At 53.5% G+C, this 22,347-nt stretch overlaps 1 protein-coding gene across 1 annotated transcript in view; it reads left to right on the top strand.

Moving 5' to 3' along the window:
• VAV2 (vav guanine nucleotide exchange factor 2) overlaps positions 1–16,532 on the top strand; it is a gene marked incomplete at its 5' end in the record, with an annotated part of 120,406 nt that extends 103,874 nt beyond the window's left edge. Inside the window, 18 exons of the mRNA XM_084299258.1 lie at positions 1,122–1,217; positions 1,623–1,691; positions 4,414–4,500; positions 6,199–6,284; positions 6,809–6,941; positions 7,990–8,099; positions 8,359–8,460; positions 8,578–8,666; positions 9,451–9,467; positions 9,747–9,768; positions 10,990–11,117; positions 11,321–11,395; positions 11,760–11,812; positions 12,569–12,685; positions 12,764–12,851; positions 12,941–13,064; positions 15,728–15,882; positions 16,316–16,532. Coding sequence (XP_084155384.1) covers positions 1,122–1,217; positions 1,623–1,691; positions 4,414–4,500; positions 6,199–6,284; positions 6,809–6,941; positions 7,990–8,099; positions 8,359–8,460; positions 8,578–8,666; positions 9,451–9,467; positions 9,747–9,768; positions 10,990–11,117; positions 11,321–11,395; positions 11,760–11,812; positions 12,569–12,685; positions 12,764–12,851; positions 12,941–13,064; positions 15,728–15,882; positions 16,316–16,363 — 1,599 coding nt within the window. The 3' untranslated portion in view covers positions 16,364–16,532. The remainder of the gene's footprint in view (positions 1–1,121; positions 1,218–1,622; positions 1,692–4,413; positions 4,501–6,198; positions 6,285–6,808; positions 6,942–7,989; positions 8,100–8,358; positions 8,461–8,577; positions 8,667–9,450; positions 9,468–9,746; positions 9,769–10,989; positions 11,118–11,320; positions 11,396–11,759; positions 11,813–12,568; positions 12,686–12,763; positions 12,852–12,940; positions 13,065–15,727; positions 15,883–16,315) is intronic.
• Positions 16,533–22,347: the final 5,815 nt, after the last annotated feature.

Below are 22,347 nucleotides of genomic sequence, written 5' to 3' on the forward strand. Positions count from 1 at the left end.
AAACCATGCTCTGTCCTTCCTCCCTGGGGTTAAACCAGATGAAAGCATCTGGGCAGCTCTGTTTGTGCGCAGGACTGGCTGTGGACCAATTGCTGTCTTGGTAGGCATTGAGCATCCACACGTGGGGACCCAGCTGGCTTCCCGAGATCCCACACGGTGCTGGGGACAGTCAGAGGCAAACCCAAGTCCCCACACAAGTGCCCTGATTTCCCCGCTGCCCTCCTGCCCCAGCACAAAGGCTTGGGGTAAAAAGGGGCAGATCCAGGTGCTGAGTAGCTCAAAGGAGCCCCAGAAGGGATGTGCTGTTTAAGCTGCAGTTTTTCTCTAATTTCTGCTTTCGTCTTGATGCTGATCTGCGTTTGCGGGGCTGTCTGTGCGCCTTACCTTGTTGTCTGCAAATGTCCCTTGACTCCTTGTGCAAAAATAGCAACCCGATTTGGGGATAAGGCTGTGCATTCAGTAATTACTTTAAACATCTTCCCCGGATTTTGCATCATGCTATCAGGGGCCGAGCTGCATGCTCTGCTGAAGGCTTGGTTGCTGTGACATCCCCTTGCTCCTGTGCTTTTCCATGTGCTCCGTCCCTCGAGGCAGCTCAGCTGATCCTCCTGAAGCCACGGAGAGGTCCTGGGCTAGCACAGCCTCATATCCAAACGGGTCTGGATGAAGGTAGCTGTGCAAAACTTCCTGTGATCACATTAGCTTATCTTAATGACTTTAATGCTTATCAGCAAAGCCACAGCAACTGTCTCCGTGCTTGCTCCCAGCCCCTTGCAAATAAAATGCATTAGTTCAAGCCGGTGAGGAGGTGAGTTAAGCTAATGCGTTTCATTTGACATTTCCCGAGGTCTAGGAGCACTCGCGTGCTCTCCTAATGAGCAGCATCTCATTAAGCTGCGGTAGCTCAGCTGCATGAGAATGCCTGCATTTGAGGGTCCAGCCCCTGTGTGTTATTCCTCGATAACCTCCACGGTGGCGGCCCTGCGAGCGGATCCTCAGCAGAACAGAGGTTACAGAAGCAAAACGTTACAGCTGTGGAACTGTGTGTTTTTTTATTATTGTGGGGTAGTCATTGTTTTCCCTCAGCTACTTCACTCCTGCCTTATCGATTTCTTTAATAGGAATGCACGCTGAAGGTCCAGGATGGGAAATTTAAATTGCAGGATCTGCTGGTGGTTCCAATGCAGAGAGTTTTGAAATACCATCTCCTGCTAAAAGTAAGTGTTTCAGCATTAGCACTTCCCTCCAGCTGCCATCCTCGCTGTAGTATCTTTTGGCATTTACAGTAGAGAAGGAAGCATTGCCAGATGCAGAGTGAGGTTTGGTTGTTTTTTTTCCCCCCTTTCAAATGAAATAATTACTAGAGCTACTTAACACGACATAATATTTGTGCCGTCTCTTAAAGTATGGTGACCTGGGGTAATTCTGCACTTGTTAGCCACAAGAGGCGGTTAATGAATATCAAATAAGCTTGCATATAATCTGATTATGTGTGAAATTCCTGCCGTCAGCTCCGTGTAACGGCTCTCTGCAGCACCAGCAAGTTGGCGCCGTCCCTGTCCCATGGCCGCAGCACCGATGCGGGCAGCTCCCCCCATGCATCCCCTGCTTTTGTGTTTCAGGAGCTGCTCAGCCACTCGTCAGAGCGCCCAGAGAAGCAGCAGCTGAAGGAGGCTCTGGAAGCGATGCAGGTACGGGTGTGTAGGTGACAGACAGCCCAGCAGCCTGGGAGAAGGCAGCGTCCCCTCCTTTAGGACACGTGTGTGCGTTGGGTGCTGTTTGACGGGATTGCTTCGCAGCACAGCTCTAGTCATCACCGTTATCTTCCTCCCTGAGCGTCTGGGGAAGCTGGTGTTTGCTGACAATGTAGGACTTTTCACTAATTACTGTTGGGGGTAAAGGGGCCGTGCCAAATTTGGCTCTTGGTTTTCTGGTAGGGATCTGGAGGAGCTCCAGCTGTACTTGCAAGCCTAGGGGCACCCCTGGAGTCAGCCCCTGCCTGCACGGTGTCATCCAGGCTGGGGGGTCTGCTCTCCAAGTGTATTTTTTCGAAGAAAATAATGTTTCCAGAAACCTAGACTTCTTGTGGCAAAACCCGGATTTGTTTTAAATTTTTTGAGGAGGTGGAGCTGGGGACTCACCCAAAGGTTTTGTGACTTGGGTACATCCCCTTGGGCACCCCAAATTCACAGCAGGACCATTCCCAGCAGAATCTGATGGGAAGGTGATGGTTGCATCCAGTTTTCCTCTCGTAGAGCACCACGGGATTCATCCCCAGCATCATTCGTGTGCTCTGAGGTCACTTTGTTTGTTTTCTACCTCCGAGCCTCAGCTTTTTTAATGACACTGCATTTCCTGGCAGTTACATAAGGCTGGTGACCTTTTTAGCTGCTATCCCTGCAAGCCAGTGAAGGCAGAGCCGATATGTAGGTCGTCCTAGCCGAGGTTGTGTAAAGGACATTGCATTCCCTCTCCACGATACATGACCATGGCCTCAGATGAACGCTCTGGGCGAGAGAAGGGAGCAAGGGAAGGGATTCTTCCTCGTGCCACAAATCACCTCTGTCCCCAAAATGTCCTGGCCGATGAGACAAAGTGACAAACGCAGTGACAGCTGTTAAACCCTGCTTATGGCCTCGTAATAACGGCATCCCCCACTACCTCTGCTAATAAATAAATGTACACAGTCCGGTTGCACTACAGAGTCAGCATTATTTGGAGGAAGCTGAGAGCTTTGTTTGCTTTCCCTGCCCCATCTCCAGGAGAGCGCGGATGCAATTCAGACCGCACAGGGCTCGCCGGGGGCGAAGGAAGCAGAGCAGTTTGATTTTAATTGATTTGTAAACCAAGGCTTAACATACAAGTAATGTTTTTCATCGAGATTCCAGCCTTTCTGTTTCCCGTGCTGGCAGACGCTATTATCCTGCTGTCCCCTCCTGAGAGCTGTGCAGGGGGTGCGTGCCTACAGCTGGAAGCGCGTTTCCCAAAGGGCTTCACCTCCCTTTTATTTTGCCCGCGTGGTTGCTAGCACAAGGCAGTGGCAGTTTGCACCAAAAAGCTTCTCGTGGAGGTATTTGGTGCGTGCATTGTCCCTCCACGTGAGCACAGAGCTGAACCCCACGGGACGGGGAGGTGAGGCAGGTTCCCTGGTAAATCCTGCAGACCCGCTCTGCACATTGCTGCCGCTGTTTCGAGCCACCGATGATCCTGGGATTGGGTTTCCCCTTTGCACGTGAGACAGATTTGCTCAGCAGAAGGGAACAAATGCTCTGCTGAACACTCAAGTGCTGACGGAGAATGCCAGCCTGGTTTCATGAGGCTTTTAGTTTTGTCATTCTTCATAACCGTCCCTGCCACTGGCTGGCCTGGGCACTTGGTGATGTTACGAGTATTGTCATGCAGACTTGTGATTATCATCTGTGATTAACCCTTCCTGTGTTGGGAAGCCGGGGAAGGTCTCGCCTGGAGGGTTGTCTTAAAAAATTCCCTGCTCAGATTTAATCCAAAGTGACAGGAGCTGTTGTTGAGAACAAGGAGGCTGGGAGCAGATCAGAAGCAAACAGGCATCGAAGATACAGTTGGAAGGATGTGAGAAGTAGTTTCAGTTGAAGGAGCTGGGTTCCCCGTCTGGTGGGTCAAAATTTGGAGAAGCAGGGAATTTTTCAGAGAAGATCAAGCACCATTGAGTGTCTCCGTATTTCTCCAAACCACCTTTTTGTGTGGTTGGAAATCCTGGAGTTCAGAAGCGCTGGATTTAGGGATGCTCTTGTGGGCTGCCAGCAGGGCCAAGTTGTGGCAAGTGCCCTTCCCAGCATCCAAACGTGCATCCAAAGCAGTTATTTTACAGACGTGGATGTTTTGACAAAGAAGGCTGGCTTGGAGCTTTTTTATCTGGGGCGATGATGGGAATCAAGGTGATGAGAGCTGGGAGTAAAGGGTGCTGCCAGGGCTCGCACCAGGCAAAAGCCATGTGTTGGGTTTGCCATCGCAGCAGGAGCTGTCTGCCTGCTCGTGTACCACTGGATTAAAGCATTGCCCTCTTCTGGGAAATGGGAAAAATTGCAGCAGCTGCCTGGTCGAGCAGTGCCAGCACAGCACAGGGCACAGGGCATGCCCTGGGGTGCTGGGATGGAGCCCAGGGGTGCAGGCAGCGATGCTGGGTGCCAGGATGGGCTCCTTTGCTTCGACTGAAACTGCTGGGTTTTGTTTGTAATTCAGCAGAAATCTGCCAAGCTGCTTTTCCTTTTCTTCTGGTGACGCCTGTGCTCACAACACCCTGTGCTTTTTGGGTTCTTGCAGAGCTGCTTCTGGTCTCATGCGAGGAAAGGGGAGCGGGGGACACGTGGTGTCTGCTTTAGTGGAGGTGCTAGCTTTGTATGGGAACTAAAAATCAACACTCGCTTTTCTTTTCAGGACTTGGCCATGTACATAAACGAAGTAAAGAGAGACAAAGAGACTTTAAAGAAAATCAGCGAATTTCAGAGTTCTATAGAAAATTTGGTAAGTTGGAAGATTCTCATCCCCAACTTTAACTAGATCAGGATGAGCATATTTGCTTTTTTGGTGCAGTTCTTACTGAATTCAGTGTTATTTGTTAGTTATTTGGGATGTGCTACCCAAGAAAGATCCCTGTGTTTTCACACAGTCCCCGACCATTGACAGTGTTCACACAGAACAGAAATGATTGCTTCATAAAAAAAAATAATGATTTGGGTGTGATACAGGGTGGGTTTTGTTGGTGGTATTACACTGAAAATGTTTCTCCAGCTTTTGCTCATGCTGTTAGTGTAGGGGTGACCCAAGAAATCCCCAAATCAACTGTCACCTGCTACCTAAAGTAGTTTTCTTTTGTGGTCAAGGCAACAAAATGCTGGCCTAGACGTTCATGCTCTTGAAAGTGCATCAAGGCCTAATTGGAGGAGGATGGCGTGTGCAATATGCACCTAATTCCAAAATCTCAAGCAGCTATTTTAAAGGGAATCTTATCTTCCAAACTCCAGAGGCCTCAAACACATGGTCCCATTACCATGCACCAGCCACCCCCCAGCACTCCTGTGCTTTTAGCCCTGAACGAGCCCATTAATTTAATGTTCAGCAGCAGAGCTGCAGGCTAACGAGCTTTTTCCCCCAATTTGTGGTGGGTCAGCTGCAGGCACAGCTGCTCTGCAGGCTGGATTTACGCTGGGGTAATGCAATTTAGGGTCTGACACCTGAGATGCTTCAAAAGGGCTGAGGGGGGGAGATGCTGAGCACTGCCCACCCCAAGGGCTTCCCGGAGGCATGGCAGGTTTGGGTTCTTTAAGCCAAAGGTTTGAAAACGATGAACTTTTAATTGATGATTACTTAACAGAGGGAGGCAAAATGCTTAATTTTCAAGAGAAACCTGCAAAAAAAAATCTCAAGTGGGATCTGGGCCATTGCAGCTCACAGGTTTTGATTGAAGCAGTCATGATGATCCAAATCTGTGCGAACAACCAGACGTGGCACGCCATAAAAACGCGAATGCAAATGGGGGCATTAAGCAGCTCCTTCTCGACTTGCAGCAGGCGGAGAGCAGCTTTGACGTGCAGGAGATGAAATGTTAGCAAAGCAGTGACTCCTGTCTGCAGATCAATCCCACACACGTTCTGCTCGGGTGTTCCCTTTCGCTGCACGGGGCTGGAAGTTGTGGAATGATTGGTGTTATGTATACAGAGCCCACATGGCACAGCAATGAAATAATTATAGACTGTACACACAGCTGGATAAAATATTTATTTTCCTGACTCGCGGTGACTCTTCATGGTATTTTTCTTTCTGTAAGAAGCACATAAGTGGGCTGATTCATGGGGCTCGGTGGTGGTGCGGCCCTGAGTAGTGTGCAAGCATTTCGAGCTGAAAATCCAACTGGTGAGACTATCAGTTGGATTCCAACCTGCCCCAAAATGTCCAGTCCTGATTCAGGATGGGTATCAAAACTACAGAGCCCTGGCTCCAGTTTTGTAGAAAACCCTGTAAATAAAACTTATTTTGTTGGAATTTTGCTTTCTGGAGGCCAAGCCTTCCGAAACTACTTTGAGCCCTGCCTTGGGACAGGGTGCTGGTCCTCCTGTGGTCCCCCTCCTGGTGTCAGGGCCATGCTTGGGCTTGGGTTGCCCTTGGCGAGGGTGATCCCGGGCACAGGAGCTGCAGATCTGAGCCCCGCTTTGCTTTCTGCAGCAAGTGAAGCTGGAGGAGTTCGGGAGGCCGAAGATAGACGGCGAGCTGAAGGTCCGCTCCATCGTGAACCACACCAAGCAGGACAGGTGAGCGAGCAGCAGCATCCTCCTAAAAGATAAAAGGAGACCCTTCCCCGAAGTCCCCGATTGTCCCTGCTAGGGTGACACAGCCAGCGGAGCCATTTGGCTACTGCTGCTCTCTGCAGGAAGGGATAGAAAGCACAACTTAAAATTTAAATTTTGAAGGAGAAAAGCAGTCCTCAGAAGTTTCCCCCACCCCAAAACATGCCCTTTGTTTGGCCTCCCCCCTCGCCTCCGGGGCTGCTCTGCAAACAGCTGCTCGGTGACCTGTGCGCTGGGTTAATGCCTCTTGAATTACCTGCACCAGGCACGTGGCCGCCCATCTCCAGATATTTTGTGCCCGATTATTCAATTACTGCCTGGAGTCGCATTGACAGAAAGCACCATCGATGTGGAATTATAGCACAGGGGGAGCATTGAGCTGTGCGGGCTGGGGATGCTCTGCAGAGCTTCCCAAACCCTTTCCCCTGAACGGGGGCCGTAATTTGAGGTCTGACTGACTCGCTTGTTTGTTTGCTTGCTTTGGGCAGGTATTTATTTTTATTTGATAAAGTGGTGATCGTCTGCAAAAGGAAAGGCTACAATTACGAGCTGAAAGAAATTATCGAGCTGTTCTTCCACAAGATGACGGACGACCCTATGAACAACAAGGACATTAAGAAGGTAGGTGGACCGGGGATTAGCTCTGCTGGAGAGCTTTGTGGAGCTGTTCGGGCCACTCCTTGGGCAGCACATTTCCAGCAGCCTTTTAAAATAGAATCAGAGCTCGCAAAATGCTGGAACATAAAGGCTCGGCTTTCAGGGCAGCCTTACAGAGAGTTTGGGAAATGCTTACAAAGGTGGGGTTGGGCTTGATCCTTTGACCTCCAGCCTTGGAAAACAGCCCTGGAGAGGCTGGGATGGTTTGCCAGGAGGGAGAGAAAGCAGCTCCTGGCAGCAAGGGTCGGCAGGGAGTGGGGCAGGGAGGGAAGGTCCCTGGCAAGGCAATGCCAGCGCTGCCACCAGCCTGCCAAAATCAGCACTCGGCAAAGGAACATCATTTTGCCAGTGGTTTGGGGCTTAGCCTGCGGCCATGGAGGAAAACCTCCTCCCAGGTACCAGTTAGTTAATCCACCAAGGCACGATGCAGGGAGGTGTTGTACAGATGGGAGCAGTGGCTGTCGGGTGAGAATAGCTGATGTTGCCACTTGGGTGCTGAAGAAATGCTGTTAGCTTTGTGTTTTACTGAAATATGTTTCCACTTTGCTCTCCTATGCTTTCTAGTCTCATGGAAAAATGGTAAGCAAAGCACACAATTTTCTCTCGTGTTTCTCTGTGCAGTGTTGTAACGAGACAGGCAGAGCATATGGGCATTGGGCAGGTCAGATGTTCCTCCTGGGCTGTCAGGGAGAGGAGTAATGGCTGGGGAGGATCCACTGAAGCAGAAAAATCCGGGTTCTCTCATCTGCCACCGTAAAATCCCGTTTGGCCCTAGTGCACAGTGCAGAGCTGATTCAGGCATCGTTAGCTGTAATGTGTTGTAGAGATAAAGAGCTGTTCTTCCTTCTTCCCTGCTGTTATCCACACAAAGGTGCTGTAGTCCTTCAGGAGCAGGGAAAGGGGCAGGAATTAAGAGTAATTCTTGAGAAGCCTGGATAAAAGTGTGCCATGTCTTGTTGCTCTGCTGCTGTGAGAGCAGCGGTTCAATCGGTTCTCTCGTTTCCTCTTGCAGTGGTCCTATGGCTTCTACCTAATCCACCTCCAAGGAAAGCAGGGCTTCCAGTTCTTCTGCAAGACAGAGGAAATGAAGAGGAAGTGGATGGAGCAGTTTGAGATGGCAATGTGAGCGCTCGGCACGGGGGGGAAGGTGTCTGGGGCTTGCTGATTGTCAGAGACCAGCTCCGACAGCCGAGCCTGTGACGGGGCGGTTCACGGGGGCTTGCAGGATGGGTCTCTGATTAAAAGGAGTTTGGGCCCAGCACAGAATCACCTGCCCCGAGTGTTTGCACCAAAGCATTTCCAAATTTTGTCCAAAATGCAAACACCCCCTGCTACGAGAGGCCCTGGGGGCAGGTCAGTAACCCCTGGCCCTTCCCCTCAGGTCCAACATAAAGCCAGAGAAAGCCAACGCGAATCACCACAGCTTTCAGATGTACACGTTTGAGAAGACTACCAACTGCAAAGCGTGCAAGATGTTCCTCAGGTGAGCCACATCCTCCTGGCTTTTCTGCCTCTGCACTCAAATACGGAAGCAGGTCTTGGAGCTGGGGCTGAATTAAGGCTTTGTGACTTCTTTTTTTGTTTGTTTTGTTTTCCACAGAGGAACGTTCTACCAGGGCTATCTCTGCCCAAAATGTGGAGCTGGTGCTCATAAGGAGTGCTTGGAAATCATTCCTCCCTGCAAGATCGGTGAGTTATTTGTCAGCATTGGCAGCTTCTGGCAAGGAGGTGAATGTATGAGATGATCCCAAAGATCTTCCCGAGACAGCTCCGTCAGCTGTTTGTTTTAACACCTACCAAAATCTGAGGATGCTGCCAGCCACTTCTCAGGGCTACAGTTCATAAAGGCTGATGGTTTTAAACAAAAACAAAACACCAAAAATCAAACAGTCCCATCCCTGTATGGCCACAAATCACAGGAGCTCTGTGTGCGCTGTGGGGTGCACGTGGGGTGAGGAAAGGCCTTTAAGGGGGCTGGCCGATGACTTCTCCATCTGAAAATGTTGGTTGGTGCACACAGGAGCAAGCTCTGCAGGGTTCACGCTTGTGGTGAGAGGGAGAAGCCTCCAGACCCTGTAGCACTGGGGTGTGGGAGGCAGAAATCCCTGTCCCTGAGCTAATCTGGGCAGATCTTTGGTGCTCCTGAGACCGCCCAGCTCAGCACTGGAGCTTTGTGGCGGGGAGGATGTGGGGGATTTTCGTGAAGCAGCATCGGAAGGGGTTTGGGAGGGGAATGGAGAAGAAATGAAATTTCAAAACTTTTGGTGCAAGTGAGAAAACGGCCAGGCCAGCTCCAGCCCCTCTCGTCTCTTGCCACCAGGCCCTGAGCCAAGCAGTGGCCCCAGCCCCTGCCTGGCTCTCCTTTGGTTCTGGCCAGGTGTTGATGCCACTTTATGAATTCTCATGGCACCAAGAGAAGTAAGGGGTTTATGGCCTGTTAAATTAACCACCTGTTTCAACATGTCTCTTGCAGGTTCTTCAGCAGAGCAGGTACGTTGCTCGATGGCCCTTTTCCCTCTCTGCATGGGGCAGGCCCATGTCCTCACCTGGTCTGGGCACGGGCAGCTCCTGGGGGGGCACAGCACCAATCTCGGGGGTCCCAGGCACTCTGGGGACAGGACTGGGGACTGACGGCTAAAACTGGCCTGGTTTACACAGCACCGTGGGCCTTGGGAGGTGCCAGCACCTGGTTTCACATCACATTGTCTTTAACTGGGGAGAGCTGGGACTGCTGTGTCCTCACGGGGGCTTTTTCTTCTCTTTTTGCAGGATTTGCTGAGTGCTGGACCCGGTAAGGGCATTGCTGTATTGCAAGAGGGCATCTTGGTGGTAGCTGAAGGTGTCACTGAGGCTTGAGCACATGGGGTGGGGAAAGCTTCTGGGAACGGAGCTTTGGGATCCCAGGCAGTGGGATGGGATGGGACGGGACAGAACGGGATGTCTGGGGCTCTCCTCCTGCCCTCCAAAGCTGCACTTACTGCCAGGTCTCCTCCCTGTGCTCGGCCCCTAGCCCACCAGGGAAGAGCTTCCACCCTGTAAATAACTCCCTGTCCCAGAGAGAGGAGGAGAGCTTGGTGAACCTGTGCCAGATCTTCCTCCAAAGCAAACCACAGTGGCGCTGGTGGTGACAGGGGAACATCCTCCCACCCACGTGGGATGCACAACCCCAGGCACTGCCCTCAGATGAGACTGGATGCTTGCTGCAACTTTATTCATATATTTGTTTATTTTATTTTCCTTCACTTCACACTAACCTGGACGGGGAGCCCTGGGCCCACCCTGCCCGTGCTCTGTCTCAAAGGAGAAGGAACAGTTTGTTTTTGTGCTTTTCCTGTTGAAAGGAAAGCCAAGCCTGGCAAAAAGAAACTTGAATCAAATTGCTGGTTTGGAAACACAGTGCAAAAGCACAGAGCTCTCTCTGGGCAGGGAGAGGCAGCTGGCAGCAGAGGTGGGGGAGCATTTTGAAGATAAACACTGTGGTTTTCGTGCAGTTTGTGAAGCTTATTTAATCTGCTGGTGTTTGCAAGACAACTGGACTTTGGCTGCAAGCTCCCAGGGACAGAGAGGTGCTCGGGTCCCAGGTCCTACAGAAATCCAGTGCAGGACGCCTGTTTGCAAGCATTTTGCAAGCGTTTTGTGGTCACGGGCATCGCTGCTGGACCTGGCAAGGTTCAGTGCTGACCGGGCATTGCCTGTTGAGAGCCTGTCTGCGACAGCAAAGTTCAAACCTGGGTGCAGGGTTTGGAGTTGGAGCTTTGGCTTGGCTCAGTCCCTCGCTGGCTTGTTTTCGCTCACTGAACTCGGTCATCCATGTAACTTTAGGAGCCAATACTGTTTGCTGTGGGTGCTGATCCCTTTTGTTTTCATGCTTTCTGTCCCAAATTCCTGTCTGCTGGTGCCGTTAGATTTGTGGTTTACGGATAAGGAACAGCAGACAGCAGGGGGGTTATTGCAGTTTTGTTTTTTCTTAGCAGGGACTTAGCAGGAAACTGCTTTGTGTCTCTCCTCCCAGGTCCCAAAATGGTGGCAGTACAGAATTACCACGGGAACCCAGCGCCACCCGGCAAACCGGTGCTGACATTTCAGATTGGGGACGTGATCGAGCTGCTGAGGGGGGACCCGGACTCACCGTGGTGGGAGGTGAGGGCCCTTTCCTCGCTGAGCTCTCAGCAAGTTTCAAACCGGTGTCACCTGCATCGTCCCTTTCCTCTGTCACCTTTCCCGTACTGTGGGGCTGGGCTGGGTCCACGGCAGCTGCAGTGGGGTCTGTCCCCAGCCCTGCACAGCAGAATCCTTGCTCCTCTGCCCATCCCCAGCTGATTTGCACCTTCTGTGTTCTGCAGGGGCGGCTGCTGCAGACGAAGAAGTCGGGTTACTTCCCCAGCTCGTCAGTAAAGCCCTGCCCTGTGGACGCAAGGGTATGTGCTAAGCCAGGAGCACCTGCAGGGGCTACGGTTGGGTGGCAGGGGAATTCTGTTCCACTTTGGGAGACAAGAGATGCCCCAACAAGGCCTTTGGCTCTCCCCAGCCCATCCCAGTGGGATTTTTGATCCCAATTCCTGCCCTGCAGTGAGCCCATGGTACCACCTCAGGAGCCTCATATCAGCTGCAGTGCAAGAGAACTGCCCTGCACTATGTTCAGTAGTGCTGTCAGGCACTTCCAAATTTAAAAAAGGCTCAGATAATAAAAAATGCAGTGTGCTCATCACAGGTGTTTTGGGCAGGGAGGGTGGCTTGGCTGTAACACTGCCCTCGCAGTAACGAGCCGTGCTCTCTTTGCAGCCTCCCAACAGCCGGCCACCATCCCGGGAGATCGACTACACGGCGTACCCGTGGTGAGTCCCCCTGAAAGCCAAAAAGATGCGTTGGCTTTGCTTTTTAGTTGTTGCTCCGTCACAAACCCACTCTGACACGGAGCCGAGTACATGTTGCAGATGCTTTGTGTCCTGTCACAGTTGCACTGGTTCCAGGCACTGAAACCCACAGCGCCTGTGGGGATTTCATCACTGATGGAGAGGGACAAAAGGAGAGATTCTGCTCTTTCTTCCTCCTCGTGTTTGTTTTTTTTTCTGAGCCCAGAAAATGATATGGGGAGGGAAGAAGAAATTCCCACCTTGTCAGGAGAGGTTGTGCTTCCCTTTCCTCCTGCTTCTTCCTGCTGGCTCCATCCAGGCTTTCAAGTTCACGAGTCTAAATTAGCATGAGTTTAAATTATCCGCAGCTCCCGCTGAAACCTGGAGAACAATTCCCAAGCAGTGGGATTTTCTAGGTGCCCTGGGAACAGGGGGGAATTCAAAGGGCATCGCTCATTGCTCTGCTCGGTGGTAGCTTCTTATCTCTGGGCACTTCTGTTTCTGCTTGTGGAGGTTCAGACGAGACCCCTTTTTCTACTTGCCCAACCTTCACACCTTTAAAAGACCCTCACACCTTTAAAAGGGATGCACCTTTTGCCTACAACATGCCATTGCTCGAAGGAAGCACTATCCTGGAAGGTGATTTGCTTTGGAAGCAGGGTGCTGCGCGGGGCGGCACGGGGGCTTCATGGGGGCTTTGCAGGGTGCTCAGCACGGGTCTCAGCACCTCGGGCTCAGGTTCGCAGGGAACATGGAGCGGCAGCAGACGGACAACCTGCTGAAGGCCCACGTCAGCGGCACCTACCTGATCCGGGAGCGGCCAGCCGAGGCTGAGCGCTTTGCCATCAGCATTAAGTGAGTGCGAGCTACCAGGACGGACGGGGTCGGAGCACGAGCGTGCGTTTTCTTAAATGTCTTTGCATCCTGTCGCAGGTTCAACGAGGAAGTGAAGCACATCAAGGTGGTGGAGAAGGACAACTGGATTCACATCACGGAAGCCAAGAAGTTCGAAAGCCTGCTGGTATGTCCTTGAGGCCCCTGGGGCCGTGCGGCAGGCTGCTGCCAGTTGTGCAGAGCATCGCCCGGCCAAGTGCCCCCCGTCCTTTGCAGGAGCTGGTTGAGTACTACCAGAGCCACTCGCTCAAGGAGAGCTTCAAACAGCTGGACACAACGCTAAAATACCCCTATAAATCCCGGGAACGCTCTACCTCCAGAACCTTCACCCGCTCTCCAGGTAAGACTCGGCTTCCCCAGCAGGCATCGTCATGCTCCTGATGGAAATCCTCGCGGGCACGGTCTGAGCAAGGGGGTTACAGCTGCAGCCCCCCAGGCAGTGTATTAGCTGCTTTCCCCCTCGTGGTTTCCCACACCATTTTAAGCACCATTTGGTGCAGCGTGAGCACACTGGGTCCTGCTTGTCATGGTCAGACACGGCGTGAGCTGTGGGCTGTGTCACGGCGTGCGTGTGTTTTGGTGGCTCTGGTTTCACTGTCACTTCTGGTTTGAGTCCCAGAGGGACTCCTATAGTGGGGCTGGTGGGAGAAACAGCAAGTCTGCCAGCCAAAGAAACATCAAAGTAAACGGAAAGCGAAATTTGCACTATTGCAAAATGTTTTGTGTGAAGGCTTGAGAGCAGAAACTACTTCATAGGGAAAAAAATATTCTTTTAAAACTTTTTCCATGATGTATTTTAAAAAGAATACCAATGGAAAATAGTTTTAGAAAGTTGATTAAGTATCTTTTCCAATCAAATACACCCCTAGGCTGAGGGCTGTGGTCAGATCTGCCACCAGCTGTCCCAGCTTCAAGCCTGCGCTCGAGACCTGCTGCATGCTTTGCCCTGTATCTCTCCGTCGGCTTTTACAGCATTGTGCATTACAATTTATTTATTTTTTTTTAATTTCCCTTTTAATGCGTGTTCTGCATCTTTCTGTTTCTCTCTAACCTCTTTGCAGCCTCCTGCGCTTCCTACAACTTTTCTTTTCTCAGTCCTCAGGGCCTCAACTTTTCTTCTCAGAGCTCCTCCAGTCCCTTCTGGTCAGGTACCAGCGCCTCTCCCCCCGGAGAGACCTGCAGCATCCCCAGCTTGAAAGCCATCGCAGCGCGACCTGCCTGGTCCCTGCAGTCCCTCTGCCACCCCTCCAGCCACCTGCAGGCAGTTCAGGGGGTCCCCAGCACTGCCCTGCCAGGGACACAGCCTGGAAACACGTTATAATTAACTAAGGTTTTTCTGGAAGCAAAATGCGCTCCCCCTCTCCCCAAAATTAACTCAGGGAGAAGATGGAGTTGTTGCTAATGAGAAAGGGGATTTAAATTAATGAAAAACAACTCTAGCGCATTGGGATCTCATGATGTACTTCAAGCTCGACCTGCTAATCCTGTGTGTTTCACCGAATGAGCATTGGCATCTCACCATCTTTCAGCCTGGTTTTCCTTGCTGTGCAAGGAGACCACCTCAATGTCCAGCAGCTTTTGAGCTCTGGGATCTCAGCCTGCTCAGGGGCTCCGTGCCAAAGAGATGGGGAACCTGGGCTGTCAAATGTTCTGTGGCTTCAGCTCCCTGCGGAGAGTGCAGTGGAGCTCTGGCCTTAAATTACAGAGCAGTGTCTTCCTCCCTATTTATCAGGGATCAGAGCAAAAATGTGTCCTCTTTATGCTTTTACCTTTCAGCATGTTCTTTAGGCTAGGCAGGGAAAACCATCTGCAGAGCCAGATGTGCTTTCCTTAATGCTGTGTTTGGGAAGAACGCAACTTTCCAAGGTATTAAAAAGTAACTGGGAATTTAGGATGCTTAAACTGCATAAAAAGTATTGCAGAAGTGAATTTTTGCAGAAATGGGCTCTGAGCAAGCTCCTGATGAAAGAGTTCAAAGCTGTCGTGACTCTTGCTCCAGCCTGGCAGGGATGAACGAGCCCTCCAGTGATTGCTCATTGTGTGTCTGGACCGCCTCCATCACCATCCTCATCTCTGTCCATCCCGAGAGCTGAAAATCTGGGCAAAGCTTTCCCTCAAACTTAGTTCAACCTTGGTTTGCAAACTTTTTAAAATTTAAATGAACTGTGACAAATCCTGGGACAAAAAGGGCTGCTTCACCAACACCTGATGTACCTTCAGGGTGGCTTTTTCTTTTCTTTTCTTTTTTGCAAACTCCCCAGAATGTGCATTTTTTCCCTCCTTTGCTTGCCCTGCAGTGATGGGACCCATCCTGTCCCTCCCACCCTTGCCCTCCAGCCCTCCTTTCCCCTGCCCAGGTGCCAGGGCAGGGAAGCCGAGCGCTGCCCCTGCTCTTCCCCGGTCCCCTGCTGTTCTTCTGTGCACAGGGCTCCATCTCTCCTCCCCTCTGCCCCACGTTTCCCTGCCTGAAGCGATGGAGATCCACCACTCAGCATCTCCAGGAGATCCCAATAACTCAATTTTTCAAAGTGGTTCAAACACCAGCAGACTTGGCCAAATCTCCTTCTGACAGGGTGGTCCCATCAGGTGTGGGGAGCTGTGCGGCACCCAGACCTGGTGTAAATGGTGGAAAAGGATTTTTCTGTGGTTTCATCATTAGTCATTATATATTCCTATGCAATCTTTCCTTATGCCACCTCCTTCCCTTCTCAGAAATGCCCCTTACCCTAGCAATCCCTACCAAGGGGTCCCAGCCCCTCGTGGGCAGCCGGAGGGGGCTACCCTTGCTCAGACCCCAGGGCTCTACATCCCCAGCAGGATTCAGTTCACCCCTGACCGCCCCAATCTGACCAGTTCAGATGAGACCAGAGCCGATCCGAGTCGCGGCACTGCAACGGGAGCCGGTGCCGCGATGGAAAACCCAGGTTGAACCCCACCGAGCTTTCCCCAGGCTTCGGCTGCTCGGTGGGGTTGCTGCTGATGTTTTGCTCTGTCCCCTCGCAGTGTTCACCCCTCGGGTCATAGGGACGGCGGTGGCACGCTACAACTTCGCGGCGCGGGACATGCGGGAGCTGTCGCTGCGAGAGGGCGACGTGGTGAAGATCTACAGCAGGATCGGCGGCGACCAGGGCTGGTGGAAGGGGGAGACCAATGGAAGAGTAAGCGCAGCTGGTGTCTTGTCCCTTTTCTCACCGTGTGGTCCGGGGAATGTCCAAATCTGCTCTTCCCCAAGCCTGCATTTGGGGAATTAACGCAGGAGTGGTTCTGTGAGTGGAAGGTGCAGCAGCCTGGAGAAAGGCTGCAGGTTTGCTCCGGTGTCCCACAGGGATCACAGCACTGGGGACACGTTCCTGACATCTTTATTGCAGCCATGTACAGCTGCTAGCTGTGGGTCACCGTGCAAGCTTTGGGAATGGCTGCACCACCTCCCCATCACCACTAAACATCAGAGGGTCTGACGCAGGGATAGGGCTGTGTCCAGCACCGTGCAAAAAACTCTTTGGGAACGCCGCATGGTGGCACCAGAACAGTTCCTGGAGATGGGACACGAGCCTCCCGACTCCTCAGCTCACCTCTCCGTCTCCCCCGCAGGTTGGCTGGTTCCCCTCAACGTACGTGGAAGAGGAAGGGGTGCAATGATTGCGGGGATGCCTGCTGGAAAGTCGTCGAGCGCCCAGAGCGAGCCGCCGCAGCCCGTGCACGGTCATCCCGGCCCCCAGGCTCCACGTGCGGCGCGGTGGGACTCCTGCCAGGACTGCCGAGAGCGCCGCCGCTCCTCGCAGACTCTTTAGCGACCAGTTCCTCTGTACAGTGTGTGTGCGTGTGTGTGTGCGGGCCTGGGGGGTGCCGCTGGCCCCGGCCGTGCGACGTGTATAGAAGACGGGTGGTCGGGGGGGGGGGTAACGCACGCGGAGCAGCTGCAGAAGTCCCGGGAAAGCCGCACGCCCCTGCATGGACGGAGCTGAGAGACTCTGTGCTTGTCCCTCTCCCCGGGATGGTGTCCAGACCTGTGTTCCTACAAGTGTTTTAAAGCCCACCGTGGTGGCGGTGGGAGGAGAAGCTGAAGGCCTGGGGGTGCAGAGGTGGGCGCACGGGGGGCCGGGGCGGAGGGGGTGGCTCGGCCGTCCTGCCCTGCGCTGCCTCGGTGCTGCACACCAGGATGGCACCCGAGGGAGCAAAGCAGGGACACCCTGCTCAGGATGAGGAGCAGCTTCTGTTCGTCTCTGGAGGATGCCAGCTGTGAACCAAGGAGCGCAGCCGGACCTCGGATGTAGGCTGGAAGTGGACCCTCAGGTCAGAGCAGGAGGGCACGGAGCCTTGCGGGCTGCCCAAGCCCCTTTGTGCACAGCTCCCTCAGCTCCCCCGCCTTGCTGAGGATGGAGGGGGCAGCCCGGGGTGCTGAGCGGCTCCCAGGAGGGCTCGGCACGTTGCAGGACTGGAGGCATGCCTTGCCACAAAATAGTTTTGGAGGCCACCGGGCGAGCGGGAGCACCCCTACAAGGTCCATTCTCCTGGCAGCCATTTCACGTCCCACCTCACTGAGCTCATGGGGCGAACCCACATGAGTAAGGGCTACGGTTCCCGAGTCGTGATTTTATCTCAACGAGTCCCGAAAGCATCTCTTCTTTCCCAGCTGTGTGCACTTTTGGGGGTCGTGAGCGTCGTCCCCTCTCTTCCTCCCCCAGGCTGTTACTGCTGCTGCTGCTGCTAAGGGAAAGGTCCGTCTGTCTGTGCATTGCCACTTTGTCCCACGTCCCGTCCATCCGAGTTCGTTCTTCCCATTTCGCAGCCCCCGTAGCTGATAGGCAGTGCTGCTGGGTGGAGATCCAGGCCAACATCTTCCGCCGGGCACTGGCTTTGCCATCCAGCTCCAGCATTTCCTTCCGAAATGCTCCGTTTTGAACAAATCCTTGCGTGTGTGTGTGCGTGCGTGTGTGTGTGTGAAACAAGGAACAACTTCCCTGTCTCCTGTTTCTGAGCTCTGGGAAATGCCCTCCCGTCTCTCTGAAGAAGAGGCATTTTGAGCTGGTGCTTCCATGCCCCGAAGCTGGTCCCCTGGCACTTTGGGGTGGTCTCACTGTGGGCATCGTGCTAGCACAAACCTGGGGGGTGCTGGCATCGTGGGGGTCCGCGGTGCTGGGACAGCCCCGACACCCAGCGCCACGCTGCATCCGAGTCACGTGGAGCAGCAGTGCCCTGCTCAGGATATTAAATGGAAAGGTCTGGGGCTGAAAAGGGAAATGTATTAACTGGGGGACTGAACTTTGTGGCTCGGTGAGAAGCCCGGAGCCAGGCCAGTTTGCTCCCCGGTGCTCCTGGGTAGGGCCAGGAGCAGAAGGGCTGCGTGGGGAGCGGGGTGGGTGTCCTTTGGACGGGGACCAGCCGGGCTCGTGGCTTTACCAAGGTACTGTTCGGTGCTACCCTCTCCCAGGCCATCGGTGCTCAGCTTGGGGTATGTCCAAGGAGTCTTGTTTGCGAAAGGAGCTGAACGGGCCGTGCTCTGCAAGGAAAACCCCGGGGTGCAGCCAGCGAGGCTCTCCTTTGAAGGGCCACGCTCCGATTTCAGTCATTTTGGCATAACCCAGGGCATTTTTAAAGCAGGTGAGGCGCACACACGCACACAACGGAGAGAAAATGACTGCTGATGTTCTGCCTCAGACACAGCTAAAGCCTTACGCCACCCCCCAGCCCAGAAGCCGTGCTCCCCACGCCGGCGGTGGGCACATCCCCAACCGTGGGGGCTGCGGCGCTGCTCCCGTGCCCCCCAGCCCAGCCCCGAGCCCCCTCCTCCAGCCAGGTCTCCCCCCTCGTGTTTACTGTTGTAAGAAACTTGTTCAAAAGATTGTCTCGTTTGTAAGTATTTCTTCAGCCATTTTGCCACGGTATATATCTGTGAATAAGAAGGGATTTTTTTTTTTTTTTTTATGATGGTGAGAAAATTGTATATATATTTTAGTTCATCACGGGACGTTCAGAGTTGCAATGGGATACGTTGGAAAATAATATGTAAATTCCTTGGGTTTTTCCTTTGCACTGCACTAACTGAGGTAGAAGGGGCTCGGGTGGAGGGGATTTAAAGATCAAACTGTTTATGGAATAGTTGGTAGCCGGGAATTTGGAAATCATTTGGAGTAGCTTGTAATGCTGGAATAGAACCTTTAGCTGCTACTTAGAAACCCTTTTGCATGTGGTTTTTCCAGACCTTTTTAAGTTACAATACATCCAAGTAAATTCCACAACAAAAAAATAAAATAAAGTGTAATTTTGCTGATAATTTTATTTTTTTCCCAGCCATGATCATTACTGCCCGTAAACCTGTGTCCCTTCCTGGGCCAGAGGGCTGGGTCTTGGGGGGGGGGCTTCTTGTCCCTGAAGCCCTTTAATGCCACAGGGAGGGGGCGTTTGGCCACTCCAGGAGATGGATGCTTATGGGGTTGAAGCCTTTCTGATGGTCAGTGCTTGGACCCCTTCCAAAACCCAGCTCCTGTGGTTCAGACACGGCTCTTCCCAGCGAGGCAAGGCTGCAGCAGCCCCCCGGGACGCCTGCTGCCCTCCTCTTGGTCCATAGACCGCTCCCCCCGCAGCTGTTCCCAGTGCAGTTGTCCCGGATTCCTGCCCCCGTGCCTGGGTGGGATTTTCAGGGCTTTTATTTGTTTCTGAGTATCGTGTTCCGAAATCCCACCTGGCCCTACGCACAGCAGCATTTTCCAGAGCAATAAAAAATAAAAGGAAAAAAAAAAATTCACACGGTCACTCGTGATGAGCTGCCCGAGGTGTTTTTGGAAGCAAGGGAAGGTTTCACCCCAGAGATGCCACAGTGATGTGCCATGGCGTTTAATTCATAACAGCATTTATTGTTTTCTGCTCTTGGAGACCCCACTGCTTGGTTCTATTTGCTGAAAGCTGTAGGGCTGAGCAGGGAGGGGGTTTATTCGCAGAGACAGGGTGTTAGCAGGGCGCTAACTTCTGGGTGCTGGTTTGGGGAGATGCTGCACCTTGGTGGAGGTGACAACCCCTGTCTGCCACAAACCCCTTCCCTGTCATTGCTGTTCAGCCTCAGGAAGGCTCTCCAACACACGCTGTGTACAAAATAGCAGTTTTGGGTACCTGGTTTCCCTGCCAGCGATGGGCTTCAGCTCAGCCCTGCGCAGTTTCGGGCACCGCCAGGGGACACCCACAGCGCTGGAGCCTGGTGCAAGAGCAGGTAAACGCAGAAATCTGCTTCCACACAAGGTCCTCCTGGCTCTGGGGATGTCACTGCCACCCCAGGGGTGTCCCCACTCCTCAGTGGCAGCTGGTGACATCCAACCCTCCGGGGGTGGTTGGAGCAGCCTCAGCCAGGTGGGTGCCGCGACAGCCGGCTCCGCTCGGCTCCATCTAACCCCCCCCGGGGTGTGCACGGAGGGGATAAATGGGGCGTTTATTCCCCGTGCCCAGCCCAGCCAGGCGCTGTAACCAGACCAGGAGCAGCCTTCCCAAGGGCATTAACAGGACGATAAATCTCCAGCCCCCAGCCACGGCTGGCAGCTGGCTCCAGCCCTGCGCGGCCCCTTGTCTGCTTGCACCCTGGAGGGAGGAGGCGGTTGCGCCAGACACAAGTTTTATTTTATTTTATCATTTTTTTTTCTGCAGCAATAGCAGCTGCTGATATAATCTTGCCCCATGAGCTGGGCTCACTGGGGCTCTGAGCAAACACGGCGCCGAGGGGTGGTTGCATTTGCTGGCTGCCCTCTGCAAACAGCCGCTCCTGCTCCGTGCCGCGGCCCCCAGCACGCCCCATGGCCCCGGTGGCCTGTGGCCGGCCAGCGTGCGGCCACCTCCCTCCACCGCCCCGCTGCTCCCTGCCACGGGCACCTTGGTCAGCCCTGGGCACCAGCACGGTGGCTGTCTGGGACCCCAGAGCAAAGGATCCGAACAGCTCGGGGTGGGGAAACTGAGGCAGGGGGTGGCGAGGTCAGAGCTCGGCAAGCTACGGACTGCACGGGGTCGAGGGTGCTTTCTGCTCAGTGTCGTGCAGCTGTGGTGCTCTCCTGACACCAAACTCGGACTGCAAGGTGTGAAGAGGGTTCTGTGCGTGCCAGTGCAGGCTTTGGTGATGGTGATGGCACGTTCTTGTGGCTTCGTGCGCGCTCTGATCCGCTGCAGCCTTGCAGCACGCTCGGGCAGTCCATATGTGCATCAGCCGTGATGCTTTCTGTGACCTGGAAAGCTCCAGCTGGCGCATGCAAACCCTTTATTTATGCTCTGCCCCTTTATTTCCTAATTAATCTAAGCATTACAGGGAAAGGATTGAACATTTTACATCCCCTCTATGACCACCGAAAACATTAACCTCCCTCAGGGCCCTGCTGCTCGGAGGCTCTGGAGCCAGGGCCTCGTTCTGCCCCATCCTGAGCTTCTCAGGCTGCTCTGCTCCACGCATGCTTCATCTTGCTTTGTTCTGGGTCTTTTCTAACCCAAAGGCCGTGTTTGTAGTTAGGACATGCCGGCGAGACAGCTTGGTCCCATCAGACAGCAACACCCCACCACGGGCAGGAGTTTTGACTTGTTCGCATCTCTTTGGTTACTTTGCTGGGCTCTCTTTAACCAGAAACTGGTTTTGTCTTTAAAAAAAAAAAAAGGCAAGGCTGTGTTGGGCTAATTCTGGATCAGCTACCCCCTCCTCCCTTGGCTGCTATTCAACCCCTTCCTGAACTGGGACGATTTGGATGCAGCCCCCGTACGGCGTGCATTCAGCACACACATGGGGGTGGCTCCTGGGACAGTGATGCCACCGAATGCCATGAGCCCCCCCAAACTGCCACGAGTCCCCCAAACCACCACGAGTCCCCCAAACCACCACGAGTCCCCCAAACCACCACAAGAACCCCAAACCCCAGCCTTCAGGCAGTAAACTCAGGGCTCGCGACGCTGCCTAGCCCCAAACTTCACCAGCCCCTGACCCAGCCACGGCTCCACCCACCCCAAATTTCTCCCCCAAAGCAGAATCCGGCCCTTCAGAGCCGCCTTTGAGGAGCCTGCACCGCCTGCGCCTCCTGCCCAAACAGGCCCTAATTTTGGGGTGAGTCCTGGGCAGGAGGCGCAGGGACTGCGAGAGCCTTGGGGCTGTGAGAGCTAAATGAAAAGTTTTATTTTCCTCCCCCCTCTAGATGAAATTTTTTGGTGTTCCCACCTTCGCTTTGGGCTCTCGGGTCTGGCTTAAACGCATTTTAATTCTGCTCGTTCAATGTGACTGCTGGGAACTCCGGCAGGAGGGTCAGATGTTCGCCGCGCTCTCTGTGTTTGCTTTCTGGCACCGAGCGAGCCCTGCAGGCTGCGAGCCCCTCCTGGCCCCAGCCGGGCTCTCTGCTCTCCGCCGAGCGCTGATCTGGGGAGAAAAGTGAGAATTTCCTTCCGTTTCGAATTCCTCGGCTCCCCCTGAGTTTTTCTTCTTCGGCGGAGGAACAACAGCGGGTAAGAGCTCGGTTGGGGCAGGGGAAGCGCTCAGCTGGCCCCGCTCGCCCCCGGTTCTGGTTAATGTTTTCACGGCAGCAGCACGGAAGAGGAGGAGGAGGAGGAGAGCATCGGAGGAAGGCAGGCGCCCCACGGCCATCGCGGCAGGGAACACCACTCGGAGCAAGCGT

The sequence above is a fragment of the Netta rufina genome, assembly GCF_964035555.1.
Source record: "Netta rufina genome assembly, chromosome: 20".
NCBI classification, from domain to species: Eukaryota; Metazoa; Chordata; class Aves; order Anseriformes; family Anatidae; genus Netta; species Netta rufina.